Source organism: Mesocricetus auratus, unplaced genomic scaffold, assembly GCF_017639785.1.
Source record: "Mesocricetus auratus isolate SY011 unplaced genomic scaffold, BCM_Maur_2.0 Super-Scaffold_100007, whole genome shotgun sequence".
Taxonomy (NCBI): domain Eukaryota; kingdom Metazoa; phylum Chordata; class Mammalia; order Rodentia; family Cricetidae; genus Mesocricetus; species Mesocricetus auratus.
In genome coordinates, this window is record NW_024429191.1 from 82333692 (window position 1) to 82361556 (window position 27865).

The window sequence follows — 27865 nt, forward strand, 5'->3', positions numbered from 1 at the left end:
AGATCAATGTCAATGATATACCAAGACTTCTGAGAGACATGGGGATTGAACTCACTAAGAGTGAAGAGAAGATGTTACTTCATGCCCTCCCCATGGATGGTGAGTCATATAAATGCTTTTTCAAGGGACTGGATGCCTACTTGCATAGTTTTCTAAACTTATCTCTTCAATTATCTCCTGTAAAAATGCTGAAAATAAATGGGAAAATGCATTCTCTGTCATAGAGCTTTAATCTAAGACTCACCAAGCTCTTCAATAATTCTGCCAGCAGAATCAATGTCATTGCTTCAGTGTGACCCACTCTGATTGTTTGGGCCCCTCAGTACATAACAGAGAGAAGAATAAAGAGAATGAGAGGCCAGGCCATATAAAGGAGCGAAGGGAATCAAGAGAGTGTCTGCATATCTCCTCATTGGTTTTATAACTATAAGTATTTTTGTCACTAAGATAATTTACTTTTTAAAAATTATTTTTATTTCATAGGATGTTAGGGAAGATTTCTCTTTTTAAAAAAAAGCTTAAAAAGCTTACTTACTGGAACTTGCCAGTTGCTCAGTAACTATATGACTTCCTTTTTCTTTGGAGATAAATTTTGCTTTTTTTCTTATAGATGATAGAATGGTATATCAAAACAGAGTGCTGGAAGAAGTGAAGTCTATGAAAGGTTTGTATAAAGTGTGATCGGCAGAAAAATCTGCTAGCAAGTCAACACATGCATTTTATAACAGTAGGTTCTAATTGTGCCTGTGTCTTTATATGTAGATTTCCCATTTCCTACACACAGTTCTTTGATAGTCATCATCCAGATTATATCATTAAAAGATGTCCATTTTTGAACCTTTTTAAATTGCACCCTCAAATAATCATTTAAAAATCTAGCTACACAAGGAATGTAATATGGAAAATAATACCCTTTTTTCCTGCGAGTTCACCCTACAGTGATTTGGAAGGATTGTTAATTTAATTTTATTTCACAAATAAAAAATTCTTCATTATATTTTTATACATCATTTCCCCCTAAAGCCAATTAACAAAGGATGAAGAAGGAAGCAGGGATAGTGGCTGAGCTGCCTTTTTCACTCCTTTCCTGACAGAGAATAGGAAGGGAGTGCAATGCTATCAAGTTTTGCTTGTTGGTGTGTGATGAGAGAGGTCTCTTTCAGACTTCCTAAATAATGTCAGTTAACAATGTCCCTTGAAGAATTTTCTGATGATGAATGTGTTGTCAGTGATATTCAGGGGGAGAAAGTGGGTATAATTTTTACTACTTCTCAAACTGTACTGATGAAGCAAAAATTGACTATCGGAACTTAAGCTGTCACTCTCGGGTGTAGCCATGACCTTGCGTTAGAGGAAGGCTTACCCAGTGTTTTCCTCCTGTGCCCCATACAGACAGCTCTGTCTTTGATATGCTCTTGCTTTATTGGGCAGGTCATTATTAAAACACATAATAAGCACATATCAAAGCACATAATCACAGTCCCAAGCAATGCTTCAACCTTAGGATAGTTCTGTTGTAAAGTCTTGGCTTGATTGTAGCTGATTTACTGAACTAACTTTCAATATCCATTCACTAAGACAAAAAATATGCATGTATACTTTTTGTTGTGTTAAATATAAGATCAAAATTTTAGGCCTGGATATATGCATATTTGGAGCCATTAGCTGCTTTCCCCATAATTCCATTTTTGTTTCTTTCCCAAGGAGGAATGGTTAAAGTCAATAACCTAGACACTGTCCTGGGAAGTCTAGGCATTGAGCTCACAGATAAAGAACATGAAAGTCTGACAGAAAATCTACCACTTACAGGTGAGCGTTGTGTACCACAGTGGATGTCACTTTATGGTGTCATATACCACAGTGGATGTCACTTACTGGTGAGTATTGTGTACCTCAGTAAATGTCACTTAGTGGTGAGTGTTGTGTATCACAATGGATGTCAGACAAGAATTGATTGTGGGCTTGGAAAAAGGAATATATAGTGATATTTTATATATAACCACTATTTTTCAAAGGTAAGGGAAAAATCAGTTCCAATTTAAGAACAATGTATACTAAGGTGTTTAAAGAAAAACAAATTCATCAGAGTGTCTTTGAACATTAAAGTCTGGGCCACTGTAAGAACCATACGTTTAGAGAATTTAGAAAGCCACTTCAGTAGTGTAAACCACAGATGTTTTTCTTTTTTCTGAATGAGGTTGTACTATGCAGCCCAAGCTGGCCTTGAACTTATCATCTTCCTGCCTCAGCCTCTCCAGTTCAGAGAGAACAGTCCTGGACAGTCATGTAGGCATTTACAGTCTAACTGTAGAAACCAATCACCTGGTTTTGGTGTGATGTCCATGATTAATGGCTGGTAGTTGTTTATAACCAGGCTAAGTTTAATTTTCTTTAGTCTTTTTTTCTTCCCAAATATATCAGTTAAATGGAATGCCTTTAAGTTTCAGCTTATTAGTATAAGGATTCTGAGTTCAGAAACAATCAGGGACTAATGGCTACCCATTTCTCTTATCTTAACAAAAGAGTAAACTAATTTTTTATTTTAAAACAATTAAAATTAAAAGTGAATCATGTTTAAATACAATAGAGTTATTCTCTCTAGTACAGGATGAAATGAAAAAAGGGAGATATAATAAACCTGAAATACTTGATAACTGAATGAAAAGTGAGCTGAATAAATAGAGTGAAAACAAATTAAATTCTGTTTCTGATTGGAAAGAATAGAAATCTATTAATAATTGCCTAAACCATGTGCACATCCTGTGATTTCAGGGTAATCAGCACATCTATAGAAAAAATCACATGACTATAACTAAATCTAATTAGTACAAGTTATTTAGGACCATGTTCTAATTACCTTCCTTGAGATAACTATGTTTTGTTCCCAGTTAAGAAGGTGTATGTGCATGTTTGCATGCAGGCACATACAGGCCAAAGGTCGATGGCAAATGTCTTACGTAATCACTTTTCCTCCTTCTAAGATGCAGGTTCTCACTGGCCTAGCGCTTACCAATGAGAGTAGACTGGCTAGGGACCCTCCTGCCTCTTTCTCCTCGGTTCTAGGACTTCAGGCTCATGTGGGTGCTGTGGACATGAACTCGATTTCCTTAGGCCTGTGCAGCATTACTGACTGGATCATCTCCCTAACCTCACCAACCGAAAACTGCTGATTCTTGAAGAAGCCTGTCATGAGCTGCCTCCTAGGCACATCTTAAATTCTGCAGTAGGGGAGTTGGCTTAAAGAGTGGGAGTTTCAGGACCCCTCCCTTCTCCTGAAGACCTCAATGTCTCTGTCAACACCCTATGCCAACCTTGTTCTGAAGCTCTAGTTACTGGGCATCATGTCTCTGTTATTTTTCTACAGTATTGTGACTCATAATCATATATTTAAAATGCTTGTCTAGAAATTTTATGATTAGTTCATGCATTCAACCTTCCTTCAGAATCCTTTGAGTGAAGAATTTGTTTGTATTGAGAATCTTTTATTTAGTTTTTTTTATGACATGTGTTTAGAACAAGTTTCATGGTGTAAGAGTGAATAGAAACTCAAGCTCAGAAGAATGATGTTTCAGATTTAATGTGTTGCAATTTGATATTCTGATGTTCTTCTTAAGTTTAGCATTGAATTCATGTTTCCTAATAAGACCTATTATGAAAATAGAAGAAAGCTGGGGCTTAGAGTTGCTTTGGGAAGGTTCTTCCTAGGACACACTCTGGGTCAACTACTCCACACTTTGTTGATCCTCAGACCTCCCTCTTACCGCTATGACCTTATGGCCCCTCACACCAGAGATTATGGTCTTTCTTGGTAGTGAAATGATGTCATGTGCCCATGACTCTAATTTTTTCCCCATAGATGGTAGAAACAGTTATCCAGACTATAAATACATTAGTAACAAAAGGTTAATAACGTGTATCATCCCTTACCCCATATTATCATTTAAAATAGAATAACAGATAAAATGTAGCTAAGGGTGGGTGGATATGTGTAGTTGCACACAGAGGCCAAGGCAGAAAGATTGTAAATTGAGCCAGCCTGAGCTACACATGGAAAACCTTTCTCTCTCTCTCTCTCTCTCTCTCTCTCTCTCTCTCTCTCTCTCTCTCTCTCTCTCTCTCTCTCTCTCTCTCTCTCTCTCTCTCTCTGTATCTCTGTCTCTGTCTCTCTCTCTCTCTCTCTCACACACACACACACCACAGAGAGAGAGAGGTGGTAAAAATCACTGAATCAGTATAAATCCTGGAAAAAACTTGGAGTTTGCACTAGAAATATGGATTTCCAGAGTCCCATCCATATCATTTCTGTGAACATAAAACTTAGAAAATGTTTTCTTTGCCAATCATCCTCCAAACATAAAATGGATTCTTGTTTTTCCTGTACACAGAATTTGGATTGATTCAGATTAAGTTGTGATAGGCTTCCATTCTTAATTTTTTAATCTCTTGTGCTAATTATGATTTTTCTTGCAGCTGATGGAAAGATTCATCTTGACAAAGTGCTAGAAACAGTGGAAGCTATTACAGGTTAGTTTCTATAAATCTAAAGTCAACTTTATACCAAATTATATGTTTACACTGTACTGTTATTTTGTATTGGCTCTACTATGTTCCTTTTCTTCCATGTTGGTGAACTACCTGCAATTGAAGTTTAAAGCGTTTGCATTTCAACATTATTTCAGTACAAATGTCTGAAAGAAAAATTCTTTTGCATCTGGTATATTTATCATGATAGTCATTATCACTGACTTCAAAATCTAAATTAGCACAGAAAATTATAAGCAAATTGTCAAAAAGATAAAAATGCTCTTACTGGGAAACTAGAAAAGAAATAGGATTCTGACAAAATTAATGGATTTTTAAACCTACAATATGCTAACCTACCCCTTGTATACTGCATCTTTATGCCTATTATTACACCAAGTGAAAAATTATGTTCCTGTCCCAACTGATGAGAGTTGTGAGTGGTGGCAAAATTTATGTGCCCCCATGTGACTGTTGTAATGGAAGAGACCCCCACATGTGTTTGGAGGTCGGAAAGTTTTCTCTGCACTAACATATGCCTGGTTCTATGATGTTGAAGGAGGAGACATTGGAATCAGTGATATGGGATATGTTTTGAAGGAAATGGGGATAACTCTCACAGACCAGGAATACAAAGCACTGCTGGAACAGCTCCCCATCAGCGGTAAGCGCTTTAAATACTAACGTAGTCTTGATGTAATGTACGTTTTTATTGCTTCTGAGAATATCCACAAAGATTTTCTAAAATGCATCAACAATACTATCAAATTTCAGTCAGATGAATTCTCATGCCTATGTAATTATAGATAGATAAAACAGGAGAGAGAGAGAGAGAGAGAGAGAGAGAGAGAGAGAGAGAGAGAGAGAGAGAGAGAGAGAGAGAGAGAGAGAACAGTGACTTGTTAAAATGAAACATTTGAGCCGGGCGGTGGTGGCGCATGCCTTTAATCCCAGCACTCGGGAGGCAGAGGCAGGCGGATCTCTGTGAGTTTGAGGCCAGGCTGGACCGATAGCCTCCAAAACAATACAGAGAAACCCTGTCTCGTAAATTAAAAAAAAAAGAAACATTTGAGATCTATAACTGCACTAGAAGGTTTACAGTGAAGGAGAGAAAATAACCTTTAAAAGGTAAAAGGTATAAGAGGGGGCTGGAACAATAGCTCAGTGGTTAGGAACAGTAACTTCTCTTTTAGAGGCTCTGGGTTTAAGTTCCTGACAAACACGTGACATCTCACAACCAGGCATTAGGGTTTCCAATGCTCTCTTCAGACCACTCTGGACATCAAGTACACTTACATACATTTAGGCAAAGCATGCACACACACACACACACACACACACACACACACACACACAAAATAAAAATAAGTAAATTTTGGGACTGGAGAGATGGTTTAGCAGTTAAGAGCACTGATGGCTCTTCCAGAGGACCTAAGTTTGATACCCAGCATCCATATGACCACTCATAACCATCTGTACCTCCAGTTTCAGGGATATAACACCCTCCTCTGGCCTCTGTGTACATCAGGCATGCATGCTGGCAAAACACCCATACACATAAATAACTTTAAATTTTTAATTATTCTCTAAAGACTCAACTTTTAAAAGTATCACTGTATATGATATCCAAATTTATACAGTATGTAAGCTTGTATAGGATAAAAATTATCAATAATTTTAAAAGAAATTAATAATCCAACTTCATCTTAAAAATAATATCCATGGGCTGAAGAGTTATGTAAAATGCTTGCCAAGTGTGGTGATTTGAAAAACTGTGGCCCTCATAGGCTCATATTTGAATACTTGGTTCCCGGTTGGTAGAACTTTTTGGAAAGGACTGGAGGTGTGTTGGAGGAGGTATGTCACTGAGGGTAAGCTTTGAGGTTTCAAAACCCCATACTATTTCCATTTAGCTTTCTCTGCCTCATGGTTGTGTCTCAAGGTGTGCGCTCTTAGTTACTGCTCCAGCACCACGCCTGCCCACCTGCCTGCTGCCATGCCCCTTCCCATGATGGTCATGGGCTCTAACTCTCTGGAACTGTGAGCCCCACATTAAATGATTAATAAGTTACCTTGGTCATAGTGTTTTATCACAGCAGTAGAAAAGTAACTAAGACAGTGTGTTAGCATGGGAACCTGAGTTCAGATCTCTAGCGCTCACATAGAGAGCAGGGCGTGGCAGCCTGTGCTACAGTTTCAACACTGGGAGAGTAGGGACAGGCAGATCCCAGAGACTTGCTGGCCAGCTAGTGGCAAGCTTCAGACTCGGAGATCTTGTCTCAAAAAGAGAAAGTGGAGGGCTGGCAAGATGGTTCAGAGGGTAGAGGCTCTTGCTATCAAGCCTAATGAGCTGAGTTCAATTCCCACATGGTTGAAGGGGAGAACCAACTTCCCACTAGTCACTAATTTCTTTTACCTTAAATTATGACTTTTGCTGCCTTCTTGACTCTCCACATGATTCATTTGTGTGTGACCTGATTTGTGTTTCTTGTAGCTAATGAAAAAGTCCACAAGAACATGATAATGGATGGTTTGAAATCACTTAATCGTAAGTAAAGAGAATAATTAAAAAACAGGAGACCCATTGTTTTTCCTAAATTTTAATGCCATCTTTATCTTCCTTTGCAAATGTGTTTGTTACCAAACAGGCTTTACATTGGAGGGTTTGCTTTTATTCTTTTTATTATAGTCCTATTTGTTGAAAAAGAAAGTTGTATAAGAGGAAATTATTTAGGCAATTTGGGTAAGAGTTGAAATAATGAACCTTATAATCTTATAAACACAACAGAACTACTTATTAGTGAAAAGATGACTCAGCCTGTTTGAAAATTAATAGTGGGGCTAGTTTTTGAGCCCAGTAGTAGAGTTCTTGCTTGCCATGTGTAAGGCCCTGGGTTCAACCCCTACTTCTAGGAGGAGAAAGAGAAAGGAAGCCATTGACTTGTGTTCACCTTGACATTATTTAATTTTGAGACTTTATGCTGCCCCATGGGAGTTCTGTCAACTTAGCACAGTTTAACCTGGGGAAATATACTCCACTTTTAAGCCCATTATTGACCTTTCTGTGACCTAAATAGTCTCACTAAAACTGGAGACCCTAATTGAAATGAGTAACTTTGGAGTTAAAATCCATCAGATTTGACTAATTCTTCTTGATTTTCCTAGGTGGGTTTGTTAATGTCGATAAAATTGAAAATAATTTGAAAAATTTGGGGTGGAAACTCACAAAGGAAGAAATTAAGGATCTGAAGCAAAATGTGCCTGCCGATGGTGAGCGTTTAAGACATTTTTAAGTGAGTCAGGAAATCTGGAACTTATATGAATGCATCAGTTTATCAGGGCACAGTTGGGCTTTTTTAAATAGGAAAGAGAGTGATGATCTCATGTTGTTGTCATTCCTGATACAGTTCTTGTCACTTGAGTGGGAAGTTGAATTTATTCAGGTATTCTACTAGAATAAGAAGAGCTGGAGGGGAGTGATAGTACAATTAAAACATTAAAGATAAGATGAGTGAGTTAAACTCCCCAGCTGTGAAACGATCATTTCCACAATCACTAATCCCACTTAATCCAGACATTTGCCACTGTCCTAGAAAACAAAGCAAACAAGGAACAGGAGAGAATGGCAAGAAGAGCACACACATTCCTTTGCCAGGAAGCCGGAGCAAAACCCGGCAGCTGGCCCAGGACGAGGACGATGAAGCATGCATGGCAGCATTGTTGGCACACTACCCTAAACACTACTCTATTCCGAGCTACCCCTCCTGGTCTAGACTTTGTCTTCTTGGGCTCCAGCTGCCACTGCCTGAGATGGTGATAACAGCTATGTGCATCAATTCCCAGAGTAATTCCACCACAAATGAGTAAAACGGGTCAATATGAACCTGGAGAAAACTCTGGGCTAAAAGTACTCATTTTGATCCCATGCCATGTCATTTTCTTTTTGCCAGTGATGGCTGTGCCCTTCAGTAGGATATATATTATCTTCAGATATATTTCTGTAAATGTGCTCATTTACTTCTAACAGTATTACTTGTGTTTTATGGATATGCTTGCTACATGTTAAATTGTCAGAAGTGCTTAAATTGCAAAATTCAAACTTGAAAAATAATTACAATTCCAGATTCATCTAAATGAATTTCTTTTCACTTTGTTCAAATCACCCAAATTTCTTAAGATATAAAAAGTGAGGCAATAAAAGACATGTTAAGTATGGAGCAGCATAAAAAGTCACAAAAATGCTTTTAATTGACAATGTCATGTCTTGCCAACTGATTTTGGCCATGCACATTGAAATTCTGTCCAACTGTTCTACCAATGACTGGCAAGAATTATGCTAAGGAAACTGTGCATGATTTGAATGTAACTGATACTGAACACATAGTTTTAAATATGAGACTTGGAAATATAAAATTATGCTTTATACAATACACATTATAGAGTATTTGTAATTGAAAAGCCATGATTCCTTAATGTAACTTAAGCACTACAAATGAACAATGATCCTTGCATTCATATGGGCTCTTCCTCCATCTCATACCTCTGACAGTCAACCGCTATGCTAAATTTTATGTTTATAGGCTCCTTGTTTTAAAAGCACTTATTTCAGAGAGATGTATAGGTGTGTGTTCCTAAACATTACTTCAAAATAAACAATGTATTTACCTTTTTATGAGTTTTATTAAAAATTTTTTCATACAGTGTTTCACAGGTTTTTCTGGAACTTACTTCCTCAATATTGAACCCCCCAAAGGCCCAAAAATGCCACAAAAATGATTCTTCATTGTTGCTGTGAATTATTTTAATTCATGAATATACCACAATGTATTTACAATTTTCCTACTTAGTGGATATTTTCATTGTTTCTAGTTATCACCATTACAATGATTCCTTTCCAAAGTGTGCCTCATGATGCACACGTCCAAGAATTTCAATAGACATATAGAAATACTGAACACATAGTTTCCTAAAAGAGTATTCTCTAGAACATCTGGGTCATGTCGTGTAGGCGCATATTTACTTTTACAAGGTAAGAACAAGTCAAAATTAATGTCTTCATCAGAAATCTGGAATTAGTTCTATTTGGTTAGTAACAGGGCTTGCTGAGTCTTGCTAATTTAGTGATGGTAGGTGTTCTCCCTGGGTAATGATCACTGGTGATGTGCCAGTTATGAAACATTTTCAAATGTTTGTTGGAGATACCAGATTCCTCTTACGTGACTTACACTACTGCCATGGAATGAGCTGCTAGTGTCATTTTATTTAGTGCTAGCAATGCTTCTCTCTCTTACTTTCTCCCTCCCTCCCTCCTTCCTTCCCTCCGGCTTCCTCTGCCTCTTCCCCTCAAGGTCACTCTCTAACATTACGCTGACATTATTTTTGATACCTTAAATACTTTCCGCTCAGAGGCATCCCCTTTATTGTGCAGACATTGACAGAACAGTAAGGATAATCCTCCAGCCCAGGAACACCTCATAGTTAAAACTCACACTTCAAAAGAATCAGCAAGTCTGCGGAAAAATAACTAAATACTAACTGAGAATTAATGATGTGAGCAAATGGTTAGTAAACTCTAAATTGAAACATCATTAAGTGTAGTATAAAAATCGCTCTAAATCCTGTTTTATCGATCTGATTGAAATAAAAGTTATTTAGCGTAAATGCCGGAGTCTTACCTCTTGAATGTGAAAGGTTTGAGTAGACCTGAATGACTGTCACATGACTGAAATTGTTACATTTTTAGCATTTTGTTTCTTTATTCTGACTCATTCTGGTGAAAAGGCTAAGGCTGAAGAAATTCATGAATGTGTTGCTAGAATCTTTTCCTCTTGCTATTTTTCAGTAACATGACACATTACTTTCTTTGAATTTCTTTTTTTAGTACATGGAAGAATTGCAATGAATAAATTGCTTAAGGAATTAAAAGCATATACAGGTGAGTGAGAATTTTCATATTAACAAACCCCTCAGACTTTATGCAGTAGTATAGCAGAAAAAATCTGAAACTATTCTATTCCTGATCTTTTTTGTTTTAATTTATAACATTTTCTTGATAAAGTGTGTGTTTTGTCTTACAGTTTGCCCTTATGCTGGTTAAATGTGTAGAACATTAATTCCTAGGGCATTTATTTTGGCAGTATCATTTACTGGATCATTAATAATGAACACCCAAACCAGATTATATCAAGTAACAAACTTGAGAGACTTTGTTATTATCTATGTCAAAAGAAAATAATATAGTTTAGCCAAAACAAACAAACAAACAGAAAGACAGACAATACACAGTGCTTTCTGGTTAAGATATATAAATGAACTAATCATAATGTGATCTAGTAGAATATTTATGTTCTTAGGTTCATTCTCAGCAGTTAATACTTACCCCTTATTGCTTTTACTGCATCTAGAAGCTTATTGAGATCAATCTTCCCCCCATCTATGAGAAAAGACACAAACAACAGGACGTGCTTAGGAGATGTTCAGATAAAATTTATTCCCTTCTCTTTTGACTCATCCTCAGATCATAAAATATATCCCAACATTTCTTCTTAAGCCAGTAATTATGACACATGATCCCTCTTGATTCTGTATACATATATTTTACTGTTTTTAATTTTTCCTCATACTAAAAACCCTTTAACATTACATTGCTTCTTAAAATAATTATTCTATAATGTTTAAGATGATATTTCATATTTTTCAAAGGACCAAAGATTGACATAAGATTTCTTCCTGCTTTGATAAACAAAATGGGCCTTGAGCTGACAGATAAGGAGCGAATGAAGCTGATAAGTGAGCTGCCTGTCGATGGTGAGTTGTGGAGATGGGAACTCAGTTTTATAGGACTCTGGGGAGGCCCTTTTCTTAATACATAGTATTGTAAACATTTTATAAATAAAGTTTATGTTGTACATAGAAAGATCATCTCACTCCTAACCCAGGACATTGGGTATAAGCAGGCCTTGTACTGTCAAACCCTCCAGCCAAAGCAATGCTAGCCTAAGAAGAAAAATAAAGGGAAGCTGCTGGCATACACGATTTTTAGGATTGTGTGAAACAAATTAAAAAAAAGAAAAGAAATGAACATCAGCATGGTTGAACCTACTAAAAGCTTCCCAGCTATTCTGTAGAACGTTTGAGCTACAGGAAGCCAAAAACTGCTGAGGGTGGTCGGGTCAGTTTTGTCAGAGGTCAAGCTGCTGATAGATTGCCCATGTTGAAGTGGTCAGCTGTATGCCCACACTTGTGGGAACCCGATGGGACTCAGCAAAATAGAGACAGGGATAGCTAGAACAGTAATAACTGTAGAGGAAGAGGACATGCATTTAAGGAAAGGGCACAGGAAGGAGTTCAAGGCAGGTGGCTGCAATAAAAATACATTGTCTTCATGTACGCAATTCTAAAATAAATAAAAATTATCTCAGGTGTTTCAATTGCACAGTCTATCGGACTAATAGTTCTCATTTCTAAATTCTTCAGGTTTTATTGGGGCATTAAAAACATATTTGTTTACCATCATGATCTTGACCCCTTTGCTCATCACTCCTCCATCAGGGGACTGATCCAGACTCCATGAATGTAGTGCCAGTGAGGAGGCCATAGAAATCACTAGGGCCTTGGGTAGTAGATTAGTGTTTACCATGGTGTATAAATGAACTTTGGGAGCCCATTCCAAATAGAGGGATGCTCTCTCAGCCTGGACACATGGGGAAGGGCCTTGGTCCTTTCCTGGATGAAATGACAGACTTTGGAGATCCCCCCAAGGAGGGCCTCACCTTCCCTGGGGAATGATGTGGGGATTGGGTAGGGGGCTGGGAGGACTGGTGGAGGGACAAGAGAGGAGGGGTGGGAGAGGGAGGTAGGATTGACATGTGAAGCATTCATGTTTCTAATTTAAATAAAAACATATATTGAGGAAAAATATCTGTTCAATAAATAATAAAAAATCTTCCTGAAAGTGAGAGGCGTGTGCAGCTGAGTATGGTTGCACAGGTTTCTAGCAGCAGCACTCAGGGGGTGCAAGAAGTTCAAGGCCATCCTGTGCTACAGTGAGCACACCTCAGACAAAATGACTCAGATAAGGAAAAGAAAGAAATTTATGTTTTTATGAGTATCTGTATCGCGTTTAATGTGTCATACATTACAGAATCTGGGAAGATCTATAAAAACAGATTGTTGAATGGAATAAAGTCTTTCAAAGGTGAGTAACAAGCAATTTGAGAATTGACGTGTAAGTTCGGCTTTGAAAGTTATCATACCACACTTTCTGAATTTACCTTCTTTATTATAAATGTTTTACCTCTATAATGACCTGTTTTTGTCTTTGTGAAAGGTCTCACAGTCTCTTATATTTTTCAAAATAAACTGTCATATTGTCATTTGAATTCTAGATAGATATACAAAATATGGCAACAATGGCAAGACTGACTCTGAGTTAGCTAAAGAAGTACAGGTGACCCCAGAGTAATCACACCCACGGTCAGAAATATCGAGCATTATTTTCCTCTAAAAGAGGAGTGTGCACATGAGGAGGTCAGAAAACAACTTTAGGGAATTGGATCTCTCCTTCTGCCATATGGATCCTAGGGGTCAAATTCAAATCATCAGACTTGGTGCCAGGTGCCTTTAGCTGATAATCCTGGTAGACCAAAGTCCATTGTTTCATTATTATTTCTTTAGCTAGAACATATTTTTAGCTCTGAAAAACTATAGACAAACATAAGATTATGGCTAAGGTTTTTCCTATCAATTAATTCAAAACAGAGGAGGAATTTGGGGAAATTATTACAGACCTAGGTGCTCTACATTTGACACCTGTTGGGAGTAACTCTCCAGCTGTAGGAAGGGTGCTCCCTGGTGTCCTAGGCCTTTTGGAAGAAGGCATCCAAAATATCCCTTGAGGAATTTAGTGTGACAGTTCATGGTGCTTCATATTTTATAATTTGAAAATGTTATCAAGTAAATTGAATGTCACCATTAAAAAATGAAGCACTGATTCCCTGGTGGCTCTCTTTTCCTATGGGCCCCATGTTAGCACCTAACTTCTCTAATCTTTGGGCCCCTGCTTTACAATTTAAAAACATTTTCTCCTCCATACACTACCAGCCCTAATCCATGTTCCACTTCAGAGCAGTCTACTTAAGTTCTCTCTGATATCATCTTAAGCAGATTATAGAGATAGGCATGTATTTTTGAACCAATACAAGTTTTTTTTTAACAATATGTACTCAAATACTGTCTTCAAGCATGGATTAACCAGGTCTATCAAGATCTCAAAGTATCAGTGGAAGCAACTAGTCCTTGTCTCAAAGTCCCACTGCTGGGTATTTCATTAATTTTCTTCTGTCATAACTTTTAGTTCAGAGTTCTAAAGGTATTCATTCATATTTAAAAGCAATATTAGTATCTAGAAATGCATTGTATTTACTTTGTATTTTAATATAATCTAATACTAAAAACATTTCTCATTTTAATATAGTTCCTCATTCTTTATATCTCTTTTTCTAAGGAGGAAAAGTTAGAGCAGATAAAATCAACACTGTTCTAGAAAATCTTGGAATCACACTCACAGAAAAGGAGCTTGATCATTTGAAAGAAAATCTGCCAGTGAGCGGTGAGCTCTGCAGTTGATGACCCTGCTTGTGTAGAGTGTGGCTTGCAAACTAGTTCATTGATCTTTTCTTTCATACCCTGCTGAGTTTTCTTTAGATTGTTATTTTTAATTTCCAAGTGCAAATTTCTGTGTGTGGGTCAGCTTATAAGAATTTATTAAGTATATTACAGTCTAAAGTAACAGAACAGATAGACAGATAGACATCAAATAAGGTTCTCAAAGCATCCAACAGAGACCAACTGATGAAGCCCTATTAAGGCAGTCAGCTGGAGATCTCAATTAGAGAATTCCAGGGACGAGGGAGCATCCCCTCCCATGAGGCTTCCAAGTGAAAGAACAAATGAGCAGAAAGTGACATTATCAAAGCAGGACTTATAAACATCTGGTAGAAATGGACTGAGGAAGCCCCATTAAGGCAGCAGCTGGAGTTCCCTAAAACAAGCTATGTCCCCTAGGGTGGGGCTTTCAAATAAAAGCTAGCAAGCATATGCCTGTGGGTTAGTCTAAGGTGTGAATTTTTTTTGACAATTTTTGCTTTACAGATGTGAAACTGTATTGAGTACATACACAATCTGGTTATTTTTCCATTTAAATAATCCTATTACTATTGAATGTCCTTTTTATATCTTCTAATACTCCCTGCCTTCAAGCTGCCTCAGTAGATTTGGTCTGGTTTGGGGCTCACATGGGTCTTAAGCACAGCACAGTAATTAGCATGTACATGGTTCATCTTTCATCCTATCTGAATCTTCATGCTTTTTGTAAACTTCATTAACTAAAATTTCCCTAAAAATATTTTTTCTTTTAATTGGCATCTTAGTCCACGTATTCATTGTAATTAGTGTTTTAATTGTAGAACATAAATGTAAGTACAAAACCACATAAGGCTGGGCAATGGGTGCACTTGCCTTTAATCCCAGCATTAGGGAGACAGAGGCAGGCAGATCTATGTGAGTTCAAAGCCAGCTTGGTCTACACAGTGAGTTTCAGGACAGGCTTCAAAGCTACATAAAGAAGCCCTGTCTCAAAAAAACCCCAAAAAAAAAACAAAAAGAAAGGGAGAGAGAGAGAGAGGAGAGAAAGAGAAAGAAGAAAAAGGAGAAGAAAGGAAGGAAGGAGGGAGGAAGGGAGGGAGGGAGGGAGAGAGGGAGGGAGGGAGGGGAGGAAGGAAGGAAGGAAGGAAGGAAGGAAGGAAGGAAGGAAAAGGAAAAAGAAAACCACATAAAACAAATTGTTTAAATCACTTCCTCATTAAGACATGGGGACAGAATGTCTTTGACTAATATGCCATGGCTTCCTAAGAGCCAATTATTAAAATTAAAGGATGGTTTTAAGAATATAATAAGGAGAATTTGCTTGGGTCAAGTAAGTTTTATTTGCATATTTATCTCTTTGACAGTGTTTGTGTCATAATATCTATTCTTATAGGTGATGGGAGAGTTAATTTCCAAGACTTGATGAATGAAGTAAAAATTGTCACAGGTGAGACATGATTTTCAATAAATCCAAGACTGTCACTCTCATCACTAAGTAGTAACAATCTTGATTTCTCTATTTTTCTTTTTCGCTCTTGTTTATATCTAATTAGTCACATTATAACTTTGAATTGTCTGCATTTTAAGGGTAATTCTTTTTAACTGTTCCTTGTTAACTGTAAGATATCTTTCCTCTATATTTTTTAATTAATGTAACTCCATTTCTCTGTCCCTTAAAAAATACAGAATTATAAATTATGAAGTAGTATTTGGTAAAAATATAATTTGAATAACAAAGCCATTCAACATCTTACTATAAAATTATTTTAATCAATTTCTAAACAGTTAAAATATCAAATGAATTCTTCTTATTATGTGCTATATTTTATGTCTGTTTGAATTTCCTAATTTACTAGAACAAAGAGAAGTGGTTAGGTGAGGCTTGTGCTTTTTTTTCATTTAGCAATTGGAGTTAACACTGAATAGTCACAATCGTTCATTCATTCATTTGTTTTCATTTTAGTTTTTTAAAATTATTTATTTCTTTTTATTTTATGCATATTGATGTTTTGCCTGCATGAATGTCTGTGTGAGGGTATCAGATACCCTGGGACTGGAGTTACAGGCAATTATGAGCTGCCATGTGGGTGCTGGGAACTGAACCCAGGTTCTCTGGGAAAGCAGCCAGAGCTCTTAACTGCTGATTCATCTCTCTAGCACCTCATTTTACTTTTTGAAACAGGATCTCCCTAAATAGTACAGGCTGCCCTCAAACTATATCAACCATGCTAGGCTTGAACTTTTGACCCTCTTGACTCTACTCCTGAATGATGGAATTAGAGGCATGTGCCATGGTACCTGAGACAAAAGTTTTATTTATTTACTTTTTTATGTATATGGGTGTTTTGCTTGCATATATGTCTGGACACCACTTGCATGCATGGTGCCCAGGGTAGTCAGAAGAGGGCACCAAATCCCCTATAACTAGAGTTAAAGACTGCTGTAATCCACCATATGGATACTGAGCATCAAACCCAGGTCCTTTGGAAAAGCAGCCAGTGCTAAGCCATCTCTCCAGCCCCACAAATAATTATTTTAAAATATCTAATCTTAGAGTAACTTATGAATTTGTTACCTTTTCTTTTTTTAAGGAGATGAAGAAAACATCAAAGATGTGAAAAATATTCTAGAAGACATGGGAGTACAGCTCACACAACAGGAATACACAGAACTGTTGAAAAATCTCCTTGTTGGAGGTAAGCATGTAAGCAGCACTTTATCCATCAGGAGAGCATGGGCAGATGCTCACCCATGAAGACTTTACTAATTTTAATTCTGATGGACAGGGGAACAGTAGGAACAGGTGGTCCAGATATGCTCTTTGAGCAAGGTCAACTGGGCATTTTAACTTTTCTTCAGTTCTTTAGATAAATAATCTTTTAGGAAAATTAAAATTATAGCCTCCAAATACCCCTTATAATAAAGAGGAATAGTACTCTCATTAGAATCTTCACTGATTAAGTGAGTTGCACTTCCTAGAAGAACAAAAAGCAAACTGGCTTTTAAAATATTTCTAGAGGGGATGGTGACATGGCTAAGCAGTAAGGTGCAGTAGCTGCACTTGCAGAAGACCAGGGTCTACTTCCCTTCACCCACATGATGGTCCACAACCATCTACAAATCCAGTTTCAGGGGATCTAATGTCCTCTTCTGGCCTCCGCTGACCACACATGATACACAGACACACATGCAGGCAAGACACTCACATACATACATACATACATACATACATACAGATAGACAGACAGACAGATAGACAGACAGATATATATATTTTCTAGGGGATACGTCCTTAAAATTCTTAATATTGAATATATATAATAACTAACCCTGTTATAATAACCAACCCTCCTTTAACTTAATACTTGCACTGTCATTACTTAGGTAGTTTGCCCTATATTTTTGTTGTGATTGAGATATCCTAGGTTGTTTCCATTCATGTTTTTCTGCTAGTAGTTTGATAGACAAAAAGTCATGTGTGTTTTATGTACACATATTGCCCATAATTCTGTGGCCATCCATGGTCAAGGTACTAAACACATTACTTCCGAATTTTCCTTATGCTCCTTCAAAAATTATTATACTTAAATGTGTGTTTATGTGTGTATGTATGTATGTGTGTGTGCCTCATACCATGTTGTCCATGTCTCCTCCCACCATGTACCATGTGTGTTCTGAAGGCAGAACTCAAGTAATCGATCTTGACAGCAGATGCCTTTACACTCTGAGTCGCATCACCAACCTTCCTTGTGTTCTTTTATTATCTTTAAATTTTTAGACTATCAAACAGGCAAAGAAATATTCTAGGGCAGACATGTCCTTGGTAAATGTAACTGTGTTTGGTTGGGAATCCTACCATTTACCTAAAGGAAGGATAGAGCCCAGAATATTTAACAAACTCATAATTGCTGCAGAAGAATTCTCCCTCCACTTCCCAGTGCCTCGTATTGCCAAATGTCTGGTAATCTATGATAATCTATGTTAAAAAACTATTGTCATCATGAATTTCCATATATTTATAAATAGTATTTCATCTTTTGTAAAATGCCATCTTGGGGATCTGGTCTCATATTCTGCTAGTTGACATCTATTTTTCTTTTTTCTTTGTAAAAGTTCTCTGTATTCCATGCCAGGAGCAAGCAAATGATTTCCTCAAAAAGCCAGATGGCAAATATTGTAGGCTTCACTGCCTCTGTCAAAACTGCTGTTGTAGGCCAAAATTTTCTATGGTTAATGGGTTAAAAAAGAAAGGTATTATAGCTGTCCACCAGTAAAACTGTGTTTCTAAAGCAGGCACAGGAAACGTGGCTCTGCAGCAACACTTGCTCTCCTGTTTTAAATGCTAAGTTCTTGTTTATGTTTTTAAATTTTTCCTCGACATTGGCACAGCTTTACATTTTCATTGTGACACACATGCTCTTTAAATTTATGTGAACTCCTTTTAAGATTTGATTTTTTTATGTATCGTTACTGCAAAGTCATAAAAATATCCTGCATTTTCCCCTGAAAGCTTCAAAATTTGCCTTTCACATTTATATCTATATGAATCATCTGTTTTAAAAAATCTGATAATCCACTGCATTAGGTCAAAAATATTAACCTTGCAAAATGGAAAGATGTCTCAGTAGCTAAGCTAAGTGCACTTACTGCTCTTGCGGAAGGCCCGGGTTTGGTTACTAACACCCACATGACTGCTCACCATCTGTAACTCTGGTTCCAGGGGAATTCAGTGTCCTCTTGTGAGCTCCATGACCACTGCCCTCATGTGGTGTACATTCAAACATGCAGGTAAAACCCTCCAACATATAAAACATTTTTCAGTGTTACCCTCAATACTCAAAACACGTTTATCTTCCTCACTTCCACAAAGAAGTTTGATCCCAGTGAATAAGGCAAAAAAAAATATAGAAATGTCCTGGAAAGATATAAAAAAGATGATCAGAAATTAAGATGTTTGTTTCAGTCATAATTAGTACTAATCACGCTGAACTAATAATAATAGTTAACTGACTAAGGTTAACTGACTCCAAGTCACCCTACATTGACTTAAATTATGGCTTTTCTTACAGTTGATGGGAATTTCTACCTTAATAGACTGATGAGTGCCCTGACGTCTCTTAAAGGTGAGTGAAAAGCAATGAAACCTGATATCAGTATTTTCTGCTTGTAACATTTTATAGTTACTGAACCACCAACTCTTTAGTCCATCACGGGTCTTTATGTCTCCTGTTAATCTGTGCTTGCTGTCTGTGCCTCATCTACAGGCACCCAGTCCTTTTGACTGTCTAGCAGATAGATGCACCATGTACTAGAGCTTTCAAGTCTTTGGTGCAGCAGAAAAGAGTGGGAATCTGAACAATTACTAACAAAGAAAATTGTTAGCAATTTAAAACTCTGTTGCAGAGCTAGAAAAAACTCATGGAGATATCAGAGAAACAAATGATCGTTGCACTATCCAAAATCCCCTAAAAGGGATTTTATTGTTTCATTCTGGGGATAGATATTAATATCTCTAAACCCATTTAAAATATGACTGATTCTAATAAAAAAGACTCAGAAAAGAAATTTTACTTTCCCTGTATTGTAATTTTGAGCGTCTTAATTGACCTCTGTGGGTCTTGACCCTCATACTGAAAATCTCGTAATTGCCAGGAAATAACTGTATTTGTCACAGTTGTCATCAGTTTGTCTTCATGGTCTTTTCTTTCCCTTAAGGAGGGAAGGTTGATGTCAGAAAACTGGACTCAATGATGAAAAACATGGGGATGAAAGTTTCCGAAACGGAATTTGAGGACTTGATCAAGAGCTTACCAGTGGATGGTGAGTGCGTAGGATCTCACAATCCCAAGAGTACTGGAACTCGAGTTCTTGTTTTGTTTGGGTGGTTTTTCTATTGTGGTGGTGGTAGTAGGTTTTTGTTCATCAATTTACTATTTTTAGTTATATTCTTTGGTAATATCATATGTGAATAAAATATATTTAGATCATATACACACTCCATTTTCCCCTCCACCTCCTCCCAGAGGCTTCTCTTCCGACCTCTTCCCAATTTCTCAATTTCATGCCTCCATATCTTTTATTTGCTTTCCTGTTCTGTTCTTTCCTTTTCTCTTTTTAAGGTCTACTGACTACAGTTAGTGGTGCCCATATACACATGTGTATAGGACCATCTGCCAGAACAACCTTCCACAGGCTGAATTACCAAGGAAATCTGACTCCTTCAGCAGCCATCACCATATAGCAGCAACTCAGTTAGGGTCTAGTGAGATTCTCCCCTATCCATGATGGGCTAATGATGACCTTGATCTTGTGCAAGCAGGGCTTAACCATTATGACAACTTCTAAGCTGTATTTGGCAACAAGGAAGTATTGAGAAAATCCAAAGAACCACAACAAAAGCCTCCGATTTAAAATAAGAATAACTTGTAAAATGTTCAGTAGCTTCATACAGATAATGTATTTTATTTGGCATGCTCAAAGTTGCCATATAGAAAGAAATGGCAGCATGCCAGGAAAGAATGCAAACTGGGGTTTGGAGTTGGGTAAAGACAGTTGGTAAGGATACAGCTTTCAAGGTATCTTTAATTATTCAGACTGTGGTGTAGACAAGGAATAGGGGGGACTGGTAGCAGTGTCATCTTTTTCTTTCACCATAGCTTGTGACAAAGAGCAGCAGCTATAATAAATGATACAGAATAGATATATCTGCACCCAACACTGGAGCATATCTATGTGTGAAAAGCGCTTATTAATAAAGCAGAAGACAGGAACAGACTGTAATACAGTGATCATAGGGAACTTTAACACTTCAGGTTTAGCAAATGAACAGACTTAGACAGAAAACCAATAAAGAAACACATGCTCTAGAACACATCATCAGACTCTGCTCTCTCCTTGAGTACATGGGTAGCTCTCTAGAACAGACCATAAAAACGATCACAAAAGAGGTAAAAAGATGATTAAACATAGCTGGGCATAAATGGCATATGCCTGTAATCTCAGCATTTAAGAGTCTGAGGCAGGTCACTGAAAGTTCACAACCATCCAAATGTATATAGTGAGTATCAAGGCCATTTAAAAACTTCCACTTCAAAACAGTTAAGTTACAATGAAAGAAGAAAAGAGAGGAAGAATGGGAGCAGGGGAGAATAAGGGAGGAAGGGAGGGGGAGGAGAAAGAGAAGAAAGATTGCTGACTAATTTTAGAAGAAGATAGGTCTCAAATTGATTGCCTAGAGTTATGCGTCAGGGAACTAGAAAGAATTTTAGTCCAAATAGTCCAAATTTAGAAGGATATAAATAAAGAGTATAATACTAATCAGTGAAACATGGTCTAGAAAAACAATGGGAAGTCAACAAAGCTAAAAGTTGAGCCTTTGAAAGCAGAGAATTGACAGACTTTTAGCTAGCCTAATAAAGGAAACAATAAGAAAGTTAAAATATACAAAATCAGTAATAAAATTGGAGACATTACAAGCAATATCATAGAAACACAAAAGCTCACAGAAGAGAGGGACAAATCTCTAGACACACGACCCACCTCTATTAGCATTCCTGGTGCTTTGAGAGAACACCCAAGAAGAACCAAAGCAATGGAGGAAAACTAGACATAAAAAGGTAGATGCTATCTGTCTCTCTTTATGTTGGATCTTTAAGAAGTATAATTCATAGAACCAAAGGGAAACTGGAAGCAACCAGATTGGAGAGAATTGAGGTAGGAAAAGAAGGGATATATGTTTAAAGGGTTCAAAATTCTGATTTGATAGGAACATCATTGAGTTGTACAACATGTTTACTATAGTTAATGATAGTGTACATTTTTACAATGACAACACCAATAGATGTGCCAAAGTAAATGGGGGAAATCCCATGAGGCCTCAACACTACAAAAAAGAACCACAGACAATTAAGGAATGCTGGGACTGAAAAGAATAGTATTCCCCAGGGAAGAGCACACCAACTAGTTGTCCAGTAGCAAGTGATCGGCCCTAAAAACATACATACAAATAACATTGTACAGACTGAGGACAGTTGTATTATTATATATATTCATGTAATAATAATGGAAAAAGAGGCCATGAGTTTGAAGGAGACCAGGGAGGGAGTGTGTGGGAGTGTGGAAAGGGGAAAGAGAAGGGATAATTTTTAAGCATAATTTCAAAAATTAAAAAAATAAGACCAGAAAAATAATAGTGTATATTTTTAAATTATTGAAAGTGAATTAGCATTCTCATCAGAAAATAAGCAGGTGGCTTATTTACATGATTAGTTTTCTACAATGTATACCTCTTTTAAAAGACTACACTGTACTTATATTTTCAATTATTATTTATCCATTTTTTAAGTTAAAGGGAAGGTGCTCATATTAGTTGCTTCTAAAGTGAACAAGATTACTAGGAGATGGGGTACCAGAGATCCCTAGAGAGTCATGTAATAAAATATTCCTTTGTAAGCCAGGCGGTGGTGGTGCATGCCTTTAATCCCAACACTCTGGAGGCAGAGGCAGATCTTTGTGAGTTCAAGACCAGCCTTGTCTACAAGAGCTAGTTCCAGGACAGCCTCCAAAACAATACAGAGAAACCCTGTCTTGAAAAACCAAAAAAAAAAATTCCTCTGTAGTACTTGACCTTTAAAAGATGTAAATGTATTGTTCAGCCCTCAAATAAATCATATTTTAAATTAAGATATGGGATATGCGTACACCATTTTTTATTTTACATAATTCCCATACACATTGTGAATGCAAAAATGCCCTCAAACTTATTTGCAATTTAAGGGGTTAAGACCAGGCTGGAGAAACCCACATTAACAGCTGACCTGAACAAGGGGGAGCTCATGGACCTCAGACTGATAGCTGGGAAACCAGCATAGGACCGACCCAGACCCCCTTATTGTGGGTGTCAGTTAGAAGGCCTGGGAAGTCTATGGGGCCTCTGGTAGTGGATCATTTACTTATCCCTAGTGTATGATTAGACTTTGGGAGCACATTCCACATAGAGGGATATTCTCTCAGCCTGGACACACAGGGGAAGACGTAGGCCCTGCTCCAAATGATGTGACAGACTTTGAAGATCCCCCCATGGAAGGCCTCACCCTCCCTGGGGAGCAGAAATGGGGTGGAGTGGGGGTTGGTGGGAAGCAGGGAAGAAAGGAAGTGAGAGGGAACTGGGATTGACATGTAAAACAAGATTGTTTCTAATTTAAATTAGAAAAGAGAGAAGATTATTATACATGCAATGCAAATAAATTAAGTAGTTTGCTTCCTTGTCAAAGAAGTACTGAGAATGGGCCACTTATATTGGAGTCATTTCTGAAACCTATATTAAGACATTGGTATATGTCTTTGTACTGTAGTCCCAATAAAAAACAAAACTGTCAATTAGCTGGAGAGGTGGTTCAGTGGATAAGAGCACTTGCTGCACTTGCAGAGGTCCAGGATTCAATTTTCAACACCCACATGGCAGCTCACACGTGTCCAGTACTTCAGTTCCAGGGGATCTGACATTCTCTTCTGATCTCCATGGATGCCAGTCACACATGTGCTGCACAGACACACATGCAGACCAAACGTTCCAACACATAGAAATCTAAGAACAGTTTTTAGATGTCAACTGCAAACAATCCTAGTAAGCTTGAAGCAATCTACTTTAGCTTTTATCCTGTCACTATTAAGGTTTTTATTTCTTTGAATGATAAAAGATAATAGATTGTGAATTTTTATGTTTGTCATGTTTAAATGTTTTCACACCTAGTTCATGCTTGTGAAGTATTTAAAATGTTAAAATGCTGTTTAATTTAATAGCATGAGTCATGTTTTTTGAGTCTTAGGATCATATGTGAATGCTTATTTTCTTCCAGCTGGAAAAGTTGAAATGAAAAAGTTGATCAACACAATGAAAAGCTTTACAGGTGGGTGAGTTTAACATAATACTGAAGCTCTCGTCCTGTGCTGTTTTAAGTGGCATTTTACCAGTAGTATGTGCTAGCTTTTAAGGTTTTCGTTTTTTACTCATTGCTGAAGAATAATTCTTTGGGGGCTAGGGAGACAACTCAGTGGGTAAAGGGTTTGGCACATGAGCATGAGGAACTGAATTCAAATCCCCAACATCTGCATTGAAGTCAGGCATGTAGCACACATATGCACCCAAAGTGCGGGCCAGAGACAGCTAGATCCCGGGAGCTTGTTACGGGGCCAGTTTAGCCATCATAACCTTCCAGGTTCCATGACAGAAGAATAAATAGGAAAGCAATAAAGGCAGACACTCAGAGTCAGCCTCCAGCCTACACACACACACACACACACACACACACACACACACACACACACACACACACACACACGGGGGGGCAAATGTACCATCCACATATACATTTAAAACAATAAATTATTGTAAAATTAATCTGCTGCTTCTGATACCCCATCAGCAGGTATTATATTATCAACATTTTAGCACTGAAAAGCTATTTGTTTTCTCCTAGAACTAGTTTTATTGTCTCTGGAGATACTCTATATAGGGGATTTTGTTTACTATGATATAAATACACATATATTATTGTGAGAAATAGACATATGCATAAACATATATCCTAGAAAACCATAGCAAACAGCAAGACAAAATTGGAGAGATATGCTGGCCATGGTGCTACATATCTTTAATCCCACACTCAAAAGACAGAGCAAGAGAATCTTTGTGAGTTCAAGGTCATGTTGGTCTACCTAGTGAGTTCCAGGAGAGCCAAGAGTATATAGTGAGAGCCTGCCTCAAAAACAAACAATTTTGGAGACTCAAAATGTTTTTGTTACTCTGAGAAACAATATTATTGATTTATTTTTTATTTTTCAAGACAGGATTTCTCTGTGTAGCCCTGGCTGGGCTGGAACTGGCACTGTAGATCAGGCTGGCCTTGAACTCATAGATCTACTTGCCTCTGCAACCAAGTTCTGGGACTAAAGGAGTGAACCACCACTATCCAGCTTGGAACATTTACTCTTGTCTTTTAAATCAAAAGAATTATACTTGTAGAAATGTCTAGTTTTTCTGGTTAGGCATCTAATTTTCTGGTTATATACATATTTATCCCTGCCATTTTGTCAAATCTCCAGAATTAGAAAATCTCATTTTCAAACTAACAGTTATTTAAATGTCTCCCCCAATGGTTTTACTTAGACAAATATTATTTAAAGATTAGACTTTAATTTGTATATCATGCCTTACAAGTACGGTTAAACATCTGGTTTTCCTACTGTTAACACTGCTGTCTTTTCAAAGGTAACAAGGTTGCTATGGACGATCTCCAAGACTTTCTGGGAAACATGGGCATTGAGCTCACAGAAGAGATGCTCTCAGATCTGCAGGAAACCCTGCCTGTGGACGGTAAGCCTCAAAGACACTCCTGGAGCTTCACTGAGGCATAGCAGTGAACATGAAATGAACTTTGTAGGTTTATCATAAAGCAGAAATTTCTTGTTCTCAAATTCATTTATATTTGAGGGCGATGTAATGCAAATATCTAAACACATATAATTTTTAAATTCTATGTAACATAGTGCATGTAATAATTATTAATATTCCTGTTATGAAATAAAACATTGATATCTACTATGTAAACAAATGCATATAAAATGTTATAAGAATATAAAATATTACTTTATTATAGATGCTGGAATGGTATTTCAGAATAGATTGTGGAATGAATTGAAGTATCTGAAAGGTAAGTTAGAGAATTAGTAAGAAAACAGAAATTTTTCAAAAATCTCATGGTGTAGATAGTAACACATTTTTTAGGAAATCTTGTTTCTTTCTTTCTTTTTTTTTTTTTTTGGTGGGAGAGGTGTTTGAGACAGGGTTTCTCTGTGGCTTTGGAGGCTGTCCTGGAACTAGCTCTTATAGACCGAGTGCTGGACTTAAAGACGTGCATCACCACCACCTGGTGGAAACCCTGTTTCTTATTTATAGGCCATTTCCTATTTATGCTTAATATAATTACTGGGATTTTGTTTGTCTTGGTTTTTGTTTGTTTGTTTGTTTGTTTTGTTAATTAAGCAAGCAGTAGTGATAATATTGAACTCAAAGCTTTGGGAAAAACAAGTAAGCTCTCTTGTTCAAAAGTATGGCTGGCAAAGAGGCTGGTAACACCAAGTGAGTTTGACTCACCATGAAACCTTAGGGAGACAGCCTCTGATTTTAATGTTTTGACTCCACTAACTTTATCTGTTCTCCCGAGCACAAAGTCAGACTGGTGTTTTAGTAGTCATATGCTGAATTGGAATAATAATATAAATATGTGAATCGTCAAGGTTTTTTGTTTTAATATTAGTGTATGTTCATTCAACCAAGCAATGGTATGTAATTGTTGAAATAATGTTTTAAAGTATTCACTTTTGTACATTTCCAAATTAATGTTTTTTCAAAGGCGGGAAAGTTGATGTCTATAACATAGACACCATCCTGGAAAACATGGGGATTAAGCTCACAAATGAGGAGCTTAGAAGCCTAGAAGAAACCCTGCCAGTTGACGGTGAGCACTACAGAACAGCTACATGTCTTTTGTTGTGTCCTCACTAAGCTATACAAGGATTTCTAGTTGTTTTCTTCTTCCCCTCAAAAAGACATTGGAGGAACATAAAAAGAAATCCTATTATTTTGTTAAGACCCAAAGTCATCAATCCCATCTCAAAGTAGTTAAGATATGCTTGAGAGTTACCTCAAAAAAAAGTTAAGGAACAGAACAGATATTCAGAGACCTTAATAAACAGTAGTCCTCAGCCAGTCCCTTTGGTGTTTCATCAAATCACTCATGAGCTCTGTGTCCCACATCTCTATTCCAGTCTAGGCCGAGCTTCTGATTCATACAGCTGCATTCTAACCAGACCTCACCTCTTAAATGATTCTTTAGAAACTCAGTCTCGGTATTTCCAAGTTGAAATTCATTCCCTTTCGTCTCAAGCTCACTCTTTATCTTCTCAGTTGATGACCACTTGCCTTTCATTTATCCAAACTTAACTACACTGTCATCCTCTTTGCCATTCTTTCCCTTATTCCCCAAATTGTTTTATGGGCCCATGTGTATTTCCTCAGTTTATCCCTATCTGCTCTTCTTCTAACAATAACCATATTTCAAGCCTGTACCTCCAATTGATGCCCTCATAACAGCAATATAACTGTTCTCTCCATATTGTCTTTAAAAAGATTTTTATACTTTTTCTCAATTTATTATTTTTTAAATTTTATTTTATGTGTATGGGTTGATTGTCTGCATGTATGTTTATGTACCATATATGTACCTGGTGCTCACAGAGGCCAAAAGAGGGCATTGAATCCCTTAGAACCAGAGTTATAGACAGTTGTGAGCTATTATGTGAGTGCTGGGGATTGAACCTGAGTTCTCTACAACAACAGCCTGTTCTCCTAACTGCAGAACCATATCTCCAACCTCATTTTTAAAGATTTCTTTAATTTTTAAATTATGTGTCTGTGTTTAAGTACATACATGTGAGTGTGATGCCACAGAGTCCAGAAGAAAGAATCAGATACTCTGGAACTTGAATGATAGGTGGTTGTGATCACCCAACCTGAACTTGGGTTCTCTGCAAGAGCTGTATATATTCTTAACCACTGAGCTGCCTCTCCATTACTATTGTAATTTAAGAAAAGCAGTGCCCAAGAGGAAGATGCCATGAGACAGGGTTCAAGCAGAGG

The 27865-nt window shown here is 37.3% G+C and overlaps 1 protein-coding gene across 1 annotated transcript; it reads left to right on the forward strand.

The window, feature by feature from the left end:
- On the forward strand, positions 1–26935 carry LOC121141194. The gene is made up of 19 exons (XM_040748040.1): positions 1–99; positions 611–664; positions 1705–1809; positions 4471–4524; positions 5081–5185; positions 7016–7069; positions 7687–7791; positions 10403–10456; positions 11224–11328; positions 12665–12718; positions 14027–14131; positions 15560–15613; positions 16758–16862; positions 19236–19289; positions 19882–19986; positions 24024–24074; positions 25436–25540; positions 25824–25877; positions 26580–26935. Exons 1-19 carry the CDS (start codon positions 39–41, stop codon positions 26729–26731), a joined length of 1536 nt encoding a protein of 511 aa, XP_040603974.1. The 5' UTR covers positions 1–38; the 3' UTR covers positions 26732–26935.
- The last annotated feature ends 930 nt before the right edge of the window (positions 26936–27865 follow it).

Excerpts from the sequence above, each read along its gene's own strand:
- LOC121141194 (XM_040748040.1), top strand. The coding sequence starts at position 39 with ATGGGGATTGAACTCACTAAGAGTGAAGAGAAGATGTTACTTCATGCC. Across the intron at positions 7,792-10,402 it reads GCAAAATGTGCCTGCCGATG|TACATGGAAGAATTGCAATG; the intron begins GTGAGCGTTTAA and ends TTCTTTTTTTAG. Across the intron at positions 12,719-14,026 it reads TGGAATAAAGTCTTTCAAAG|GAGGAAAAGTTAGAGCAGAT; the intron begins GTGAGTAACAAG and ends TCTTTTTCTAAG.